The 9236-nt window shown below is 54.3% G+C and overlaps 1 protein-coding gene across 1 annotated transcript; it reads right to left on the reverse strand.

Annotated features, from left to right (window-relative positions):
• Nucleotides 1–5871: 5871 nt before the first annotated feature.
• LOC105533447 lies at nt 5872–6864 on the reverse strand. Its single transcript, XM_011971921.1, has one exon. It carries the CDS (start codon nt 6685–6687, stop codon nt 6229–6231), a length of 459 nt encoding a protein of 152 aa, XP_011827311.1. The 5' UTR covers nt 6688–6864; the 3' UTR covers nt 5872–6228.
• Between the last annotated feature and the right edge of the window lie 2372 nt (nt 6865–9236).

Here is a 9236-nt window from a genome sequence, read left to right on the forward strand (position 1 = left end):
CTCTAAAATACACTTCCCCCAGGTTTTCTGTGACTTGTTCCACTTCCACTAAATTGTTACCTCCTCACAAATGCCTCCTGTGATTGTACCATTTATCTAAAGCCACAACCCTCCTGCCTCTTCTCACGTCACCTCGGACATTTGTTTCCCAGAGCTGCTATAAGAAATTACCACAAACTGGGTAGCTTAAAACAACAGAGGTTTACCCCGTCTCTACTAAAAAAAATACAAAAAACTAGCCGGGCGTGGTGGCAGGCGCCTGTAGCCCCAGTTACTCGGGAGGCTGAGGCAGGAGAATGGCGTAAACCCGGGAGGCGGAGCTTGCAGTGAGTTGAGATCCGGCCACCGCCACTCCAGCCTGGGCGATAGAGCAAGACTCCGCCTCAAAAAACAAACAAACAAAACAAAAACAAAAACAAACAAACAAAACAAGAAACAGAGGTTTACTCTCTTGCAGTTCTGGAGGCTAGAATCTGAAATCAAGGTATGGACAGTGCGCTGGTCCCTCTGAAGTCGCTAGGGGAGAAGCCTTTCTCACCCCCTCTCAGCTTCTGGGGGCTGCCAGCAACCCCTTGCATTCCTTGGATTATAGCCGTATCACTCCAATCTCTGCCTCTGTCTTCAGGTGGCTGTCTTCTCCCTTGGGTCACAGTGTCTGTATCTTTTCTCTTCTTAGAAGGACATTAGTCGTATTGGATTAAGAGTCCACCTCACTCAAGCATGAGATGAAACTTCAGCATCAGCAATGGCCATGTTTTCAAATCAGATCACACCCTGAGGTTCTGGGAAGGACTTGAATCTGGGAAGGACACCATCCAAGCCAGTACACTGCGTGTTATTGTTTGTTTTGTAGAATGTAACGCTCTCTTCAGCTGTCCTGTGTGTGTCCCTTTTCAGTATCTGATTACCCCACTAAAATCTAAGCTCCATTAAAACAAGGTGCTTCTCTGATTCACCGCTCTATCCCCAGCACTTAGCACTGCTCCTGGCACATGGAAGGCACTCTGTAAATACGTGTTGCGAAGAAAAAAGAAGAGGGGTAGAAAAGAAGGGAAATTGCAGATTTTCTGGCTTGACATGTTTAAGATGGTGATTGGGACTCAAGGGAGGGCTGGGCCTAAGTTGGGGTGAATCAAGAAAAAGTTGGGGCTTCCTCCTAACTCCTGTTGCAGGATCTTTCTTCCCATTCTTTTCCCAGGAGCTTGAGAACAGGCCCAGCTGTGATACCTGGATAGTCTCGGGGGAGTCAGAACTATTCATCTCTGTCACTCTTAGACACCTGCCCTCACCCTTACCCCACCATGGCAAAGCAGCTGCCCAGCTAACCAGGAGCATGACAGAGAGAAGAGTCACTTGCCATGTTGACTCTTGCATGTGCTATGTCCCTCACACTGGAGGACAGTGTCTACTTGCAAGGGTGTCCCATTATCACAACTGATGATACAAAATAGGGCTAACAAACTCAGCTGCCTGAAAGCAATTGAGAGACGTGGGCCAGATGGGGACTGGAGCAAACTAAAGTGTGTCCAGATAGAAGGGCAGCAGCTATGAACTCTAGGTATTTGTTCTCATGAAGAAGTCTTGTATTTCTTAGCCTTCTAATTTTTTAAACAAACTCGGAGGCCTGGATTTTTAAATGAAATCACCTAATTAGCAAGTATTAGCAAGCAATTCAATCAAAAAGGGGGGAGGGAGGGAAAGGCCACTATGGAGGCCAAACCAAAAATAAAAAAAAAGAGATTGTGATCAGAGGCAACCACTGATTCACAACCGCTGGTGTGCTGCAATCCCTCAGTTTGTCTTCAAGAATCTGCAATTTCCAAACAGTGTAAATGAGAACAAGGCAGAACTCTGGTGCGTCGACTCATACGGATAAGCTGAACGAAAACAACAAAGTCAAGAAACAGTTCCAGACATCCAGAGTTAGGCCTAAGCAAACCAGAACACCTTCTTCCTCTCCCTCAACCTAGCCGCTAGCAGGGATAATGGATCCTTGACCCCAGTTGTATTTCTGCCCAAATCTTCCCCAATATTTGTGGGAAGTGTAAAGATTCAGGGGGACGTAAAGTTGGGCAGCCTGATTGCCCCTTTCCTTCAGTCAAATCAGGGACTAGTCTTTCAGCATCTTTCCCCCAAACTCTCAGCATTACCTCCACAAGCCCACAAAAGGACTGCTCTCCCTCCCAAAGGGATCATAGTTAAAAATATCAGACAGTATTCTAGCCTGGGCTTTGCAAAACTCTCTAAGCCTCAGCTTCCCCATCTCTAAGATTAGGGTTAGGTCATAACCCAATTTTGTGCAAATTTTGTATAAAATTTGTGCACATGAGAGAAAGGTGCTGTTCCTCCAGTGTGGCCCCAAGCCAAGGTACACATATTGGTGCACACAGAAGGGCTAGACTTCACACCCTTTTTGCCCCTCAGTGCCCTTGTTCAGTGAACATCCTGTACTACCACACATGGCCACCCTGGATAGCCTCTCACTTGCAGACTTATAGTGAGAATTAAATATGACACTGTTTGAAAATGCTTAACACAATTATTTGGTAAATAACAATAAATCAACGTTATGTTTTTAATCTTTTTTTTTTTAAGATGAAGTCTCGCTGTTGCCCCCCAGGCTGGAGTGCAATGACGTGATCTCAGCTCACTGCAACCTCCACATCCCCAGCTCAAGCAATTCTCCTCCTGAGAAGCTGGGATTAGAGGCACCTGCCACCATGTCCAGTTAATTTTTGTATTTTTAGTAGAGATGGGGTTTCACCATGTTGGCCAGGCTGGTCTCGAACTCCTGACCTCAGGTGATCTACCTGCCTCAGCCTCCCAAAGTGCTGGGATTACGGGTGTGAGCCACCGTGTGCCCGGCCTAATCTTAATGGTTTTATATGCTCCTCAACCATCCTAAAACAGTCCAGCTCTTGAGGTTCTCAACATTATTTTAGGTAGGGTGCAGTCTGGGGTCAGAGAATTAAATTAACATTGAATTAAATGAACATTGAATAGTGAGAAACACTCTCTTTTCAATTGTCTCATTTCTTCTGAGAAAGATTCAGTATTTAACACTTCCAACACTCTCTAATGACACACACACACACACACCTGAGGCTCTAGGAGTCTTTCCAAGCCAGTAAAAAGGCTAAAATGTATTAACACTGCTTGGTTTTAGCTGTGTTTATCTTTTACCATTTCCTTTTCTGGTGAGTAACAGCTACTTTTCAATTTACAGTGGTAGTATCAGGTTTTCTTTCCAAAAATATGTACTTTGGTTTTAAAAATGAGTCAATTTATGGAAAAATGTTAAGTAAATAATAAAGGTGGTAGCAAGAAGCTTGAAGTTTGGGAAACTCGACACCAGACAATTCCAGACAAGGCCAGACCTTGATGTTCTCAATGCCCAGCAAGGCTCACCTCGATTCCCCACGAGCTCAACTCAGAGTTTGCTCCTCGAAGCTCCTGACTTTCATAAACCTTCAGCTTAGTGAAAGGCGTGCCTGGGTCACGCCTCCTGAGCGCCTTGGACCTTACCAGGGAGGGGCAGTCAGTCCCTCCTGAATGACTGAAGTGGGCTCTGCCCTGGCTGAGCCCAGGCAGGACCGGAGTCCTGACAGCCGAAAGGCCTGCGTACAACCTCCCCTGGCCAAGCGATGCCAAGGTGCCCTCCAAAATTAACGAGGAGTGAGCGGAGCAGGGTACACAATGTGGTTGTGTTTGATCCTGCGACGTGTCACTTGGAATCTCAATTTATTGCCAATAGACGACGTTGTCAGGCACTAATTTTCTCGTGGCGCTCCATCACAGGCCTCTCAACACCAGGGGAGGGGCTCAGAGGCTGGTGGGCAGGGGGGCTCGGAGGAGCCGTCGCGAGCCAGCCAGGGGTTCCTGTAACGAGGCTTTAATGAGGGGAGCGCGCCGGCCTTTGTCGAGAAACCGGAGGAGGAGGCGGCGGCTGGGTCAGGAGCTCGGCAAGGTCGCTTCCTTCCCCGGCCCCGAGAGCCCGGGAATCCGGAGAGGGTTAGCGGCGGCCACCAGGCCGGGTGCCTACTGAGGGGCTGTCCTGGGCCCGCACCACCCTCGCCCACTCCGAACTGCGAACTGCAGCAGGAAACACAACATTTCCAAGCAACAATGCAAACGCGCTCATTACCATCTTCTCAATATGCATGAAGAAAATGCACAGCGCTGGCCGAGCCCCCTCACACCGCTCTGGCCTCGGCGTCCAATAAGGCGACAAATTCATCTCCCAGGATGAATGAGGAGGGGGCGCCGGGGAGGCAGATCCACGTGGGGGAGGGGACGGATCCCGGAGAGGGAGAGAAGAAGAGAGAATATTTACGGAGAGGAGAACCTGAGAGACAGAACAAGAAATCCAAGGAGGAAATAGGAGAGGATCCAGATGGAAGTGGGGAGGAAAGAAAGAAAATTTAAAACGAGAACTGCGGATAGGGGAAAGGGACACAGTCACAGACGCAGGGACAGGAAAAAAGAGACATTAAGAAGGGGGTGAAGGAGGGAGCAGAAGGGAGAAAAGTGAACTGAAAAGTGGTCCAGGGCAAAGGCATAAAAACAGCACAGTGAGGGAGCGGAGGAAAGAGAAGAAAAGTGAATGATCTAGAAATCGAAGATAGAGGAAATGGGAAGGACAGACGGAAGGAAAGAGAAAACCAAAGGCACGGGGGAGGGGGCTGCTCAAGTCAGGTGGAAAACGGCTGATCCGGAAGAGGTAAAAGAAAAGAAAATCATTCCCGCGGAGGGCCAGGATCTTCCAGCCAGGTCACTCAGGGTGCTGCGCCTCTCGGGCCGCTGACAGACGCAGGGAAGTGAGCCGGGTCGCAGGAGGCGCAGGGGCGGAGCGGGGGACCTAAGAGCCCACCGCCCTCACGCCCCACCTTGGGCATTCCGACCCGCTCCCGGGTGCCCAGTCCAGGCCCGGGGCCCACCCTGCGCGTCGCGGCCCGCCACCGCTGTTGCACCATTCCGGCCGGCGGCCTCTCCCGCGCCGAGAGCGAAGTTGACAAAGTTTACCCCTAAGTTTCCCCGTCGCTTCTCCGGACCCAAGAAGGGCCTCCAAGTCCCCGGTGGCCGGTGGGGAGCGGCAGCACGCTCCGGAGAGCTCTGGAGGCCCCCGGTCCGCGTCTCCTGGGATGCTCGGAGTCCGGATTCCTGGCCAAATACGAATTCCACCCTGTGCGGACGCCAGGTCATGCTCTCAGGAGTCCGCCGCTGCTAATAGCGGAGAAAGAGAACGCGAAAGTGAGAGAGAGGGAGAGACAGAGAAGGAAAAAAAATATTCTCAGCTCAATTTAAGTCTCATGGAAAGGGCTTACAACTGTAATTAAATCATTAAATTCTTGTCTACGCTTCACAGAGCGGAGAGAAATTAACTTCCCACCAACCTCATTTTCTATTTGAACATGAAATAATGATTTTCTGCCCGTCTAATTACAAAGCCAACATCTGATCAAGCCAGCATCCAGAGGGGATTATCGCATGCACGAGTATTAGACCTCATTACCAGCTTGAGTGCAAAATTATTACATCTTGTAATTGGATGGTGAGATTTATATACAGATCGGCCCGGTTTCTGTAAGATTGTAATTACAAGCTTCGTTGGTTAGCTACTTATCAGAACTTTGCAGGAAAACAAAACAAATGACTGAGGAAAACGAGCATTTCATTAACCTGTAACCCGAGCGCGAGAGGGAGGGAACGGTAGGAGCGCGCGCCGCAGCGTCTGCAGGAAGCTCAGAGATCGCGGGTTGGCACCGCAGCCCAGGGACTCAGGGCCTGGGAGGGATGGATAGAAGATGGGCCGGGGCCGGGAGTCCCAGGGCTGCAGCGGCTGCCCTTGACCGGGACGCGTGAGCACCGTGAGGCTGGGTAAGGAGGGGGCAGGAAGCGGGCCTGGTGACTCAGCTCTTGTGAAGTGCGCGGCGCAGCCCACAGAGCCTGGCGGGCCGCGGACTCTGGGCACTCGTCGGGCAGCGGCTCCTGGTGCGCAACCGGCGCACGCGCGCCAAGTGCATGCGATGGACAGACACCCTCTCTGAACACTCCCTGCTCCCTGGGCAGCATTGAGAGGGCCTGCAGTGAGTCTCCAAAGCGCTTTGTGCGCTAGGAATGTTGAAAGAAGGCAAGATGATGGAGAAGCTTCTGCGTGAAGCGCGTTCGTGCGCGCGACTTTCCCAAATCTACTTCCATGCACCTGCTTTTCTTCCCTGTGCGAGCGTGTCACTCTGACCATTTAATCTGTTGGATTAAAAATCCCTGGAAAAGGTTCAGCTGCCCTCGGACCCTCGAATTCACCCCACAGCCGGGCTCCACTGGCCCAGTCGAGTTGGCGGACCAGCGCCACGTTGGACGCAGCTGCCTGGGACGCTGAGTCTCGACGTGGCGCGCAGATGGCCCGGACAGACCAGGGCTGTTCTCAGTTGGAAAGTAGGGTAGCCAGGAGGCCGCTTCTGCTCGAGGCCTGGGGAGCCTGGAGGGATCTAATATGCGAGGTTCTTGGGTCCGCGTCTGGGTCTGAAGGCTCACTCCCTGGGCTGTGGGCGTCCCCCACCCCTCAGCCAGCGTGACTGAGTCCCTAAGAGCCGCCTGGCCCTTCCCTGGCCTGTTTCTCGCCGCCCGCAGTCCGACGCAGCCAGGTCGATAGCTGGTTAATGCGGAAGGAGCATCTCCGAGGCTCATTATTGTTTTTTCTTTTCCTTCTGAAAAAAGCTGAATTAAATATCGGGAGTCTCACTCGATCACTTACAGCGTAGCCCTATTCCCCCCACCTCAGAATCTCGCTCTCGGCTCCCCCCTGGTCTGGTGCCACCACTTTGTATAAACACTATGACTTCAGGGCCGTCGAGGCTCAAGGTCCGACACCTAGGAAATATCCCGGAAAATAACGTTACTCTCAATTTTGTAATCCCAAGTTTCTTCGCGTGAAAGTTAGCCCAACATTCCCTATGCTACTCTCTGAGAGGTGTAACGGGAAACGAAATCAGGCGTCGAGGAGATATTTCAAAGTCAGGGCGGCCCCTGATGACGCCTCCTTCGGCTAGGCTCCTGAGAAGGCACCAGGCTCCCGGACACCAGGCTGAGGCGGGAGGGAAGGTGATCGGGAAACTGCTCAGATGCAGTCTGGGAGTACCCCACTTTCCCTCATTGCCGCCAAACCTGGTCCTCCTCAAACTTTCCCAAGCTTCCTCCCCGCCCCCGCCCCGCCCCCGCAGGGTTTTTGGCATTCACACCTACTAGGGCCGCGGGCCTGTGCCAAGACCCCCGGAAAGAGGTGGGAAGTGGGAGGTGGGCGGTGGGGGTGGGATCAAAACTGGGTGTCTGCCGTAGAGGTGGAAGCATCTTTCATTCCAGAGCTGGGCTCCCCAGAGCTGTGCTCCCCAGAGCTGTGATTAGAGACAGCCGGGGCCGAGACCCTCTGATCTCCTCTAATCCTGCCACTCTGGTGGAATTCGAATTCGATTCCTGGATCCATCCACGCAAGGTGACGGTTTCCGCCTCCGAGCTGGGGCTGGCCACTCCACGGCAGAGTCGCCACCCCCGTTTTGTCTCCGGGGCGTGCCCACCGCAGGCCTGACTGGCTTGTGGGTCGCCGCCGCGGCCTAAAGCTCTGAGCCCCCAGCCGCGGCAATGCTGGGAATTTCAATGCTGCTGACGACTGCACGCCCTAATCCGTGAAGGTGGGCACCCGATCCTGGGATTTCAAGTTTGATTCAGGAAATATCCCATCTTTAAACCAAAACTCTTGCCTTCCATCCCCACCGGAGGCGGTGGGAGGATCCTTGTAGAGAGAAAAGAGGTTAGCTCCGGGACCGGGAGGAAGGGGTAGGGGTCGCGCAAGGAAACATCTCTACAGACGAAAACGCCAATATAGAAACTTCTCGAAGAGCTCTCCAAAAGTTCCTAGGGCCTCCGTGGCCCGGCGCCCTGCTCCTCCCCCATTCCCAGCCGCCTGGGGCGCAGGCCTGCTTCACCGATTTGTGGCGGCTCCCCACCCTTCCAGCGCCCCCGGATTGTCACCCTTCAGCCCCTGGAGCCAGCCCGCCATTTTTAGTAAGGGATTCGCACGCGGACCCGGGGGCGGCGTTAAGTGGCTAATCTCAGGGTTTTGTCCTCCTGGGTGGGGGGCTGCCTCGCCCCCGCAGGACAGCGAAGTGGCCTCTGAAGACGATATTAGGACGCACTCCCTCGCTCCCCACCCCCACGCCGGCTGCTAGCTCCCTCCCTACGCTGCTGAAAGTGGCTGGGAGTCGAGAGGTGCGAGCTGCAAAAGGGGCTTGGGCACAGGGGGGCCCCCGGAGCCAGCCTCGGCCACGGTCCCGCGCCTCGGCCTGGGGACAGGCTTGGAGGGGCGGGAGGCGGGAGGGGCGAGCTGACCCTGCACTCACCCAGTCCCAGCGCCTCTCGCTCCCCCACCCGGCGCGGGCAGGAGGGGGCGGGCAGGGACTCGCGGCACTCCGGCTCCCGCCCCTGCCCCGCCCCGCCCTGCGCGCGGAATCCGCGGGGGTGGGCGGCCTCGCCCGTAAGGCGCCCAGGCGATTGGCGACTCGGGGAAGAGACGCGGGGAAAAGTCGAATAAGAGGGCGCGACGTCAGACCCGAGATTTGGGGAAGGGCGAGGGAGGGGGTGGAAGGGCGGGGATGGACACACAGACACGGACACACACCCCCCGCGCGGCACCCTAAGTGTCCACAACTTTTGGCTGCCTTACTTAGCCCAGGGTGGAGAGGCTGGAAAGGTTGGGGGAAGTATCGTGTGAGTAAAGAGACAGATTTAAAGAATAGAAGTAGTGAGAGAGGAAAAAGTGAAGGGAACGGACCGGAGAGCAAAAGCCATCGTGAGAAAGGGAAAGGGAAGGGGAGAGGAGAAAGGAGAGTTTCATAGCGTCCAGGGCAGTGCAGGAGCCCGAAGGAGCGGAAGCGATCCTGGGGGGAAGAGGAGTGCGGAGAGGGGAGGGGAGAGGAAGGGCGAGGAGGGGGAGTGAAAACTAGAGGAGGGAGAAGGAAGCGAGGCGCGACACTGCTGGGGAGAGGAGGGCAGTGAGGAGCGAGGCGCGGGCAGAGGCAGCTCCGGCGGCCGAGAGGAGGGAGCGCGGCGCAGAGAGGAGGGGCTTGCGCCCCGTAGAAATGTCAATCAGAGCCCGGAGCCCCGGGAATCTCCGCCAATCTGTTCGGACCTGACCTGGCTCCTCGCCGCCGCCGTCGCCGCCGCGGAGCAGATCAATAGGCGAA

The sequence above is a fragment of the Mandrillus leucophaeus genome, unplaced genomic scaffold (assembly GCF_000951045.1).
Source record: "Mandrillus leucophaeus isolate KB7577 unplaced genomic scaffold, Mleu.le_1.0 Scaffold125, whole genome shotgun sequence".
In the NCBI taxonomy this organism is placed as follows: domain Eukaryota; kingdom Metazoa; phylum Chordata; class Mammalia; order Primates; family Cercopithecidae; genus Mandrillus; species Mandrillus leucophaeus.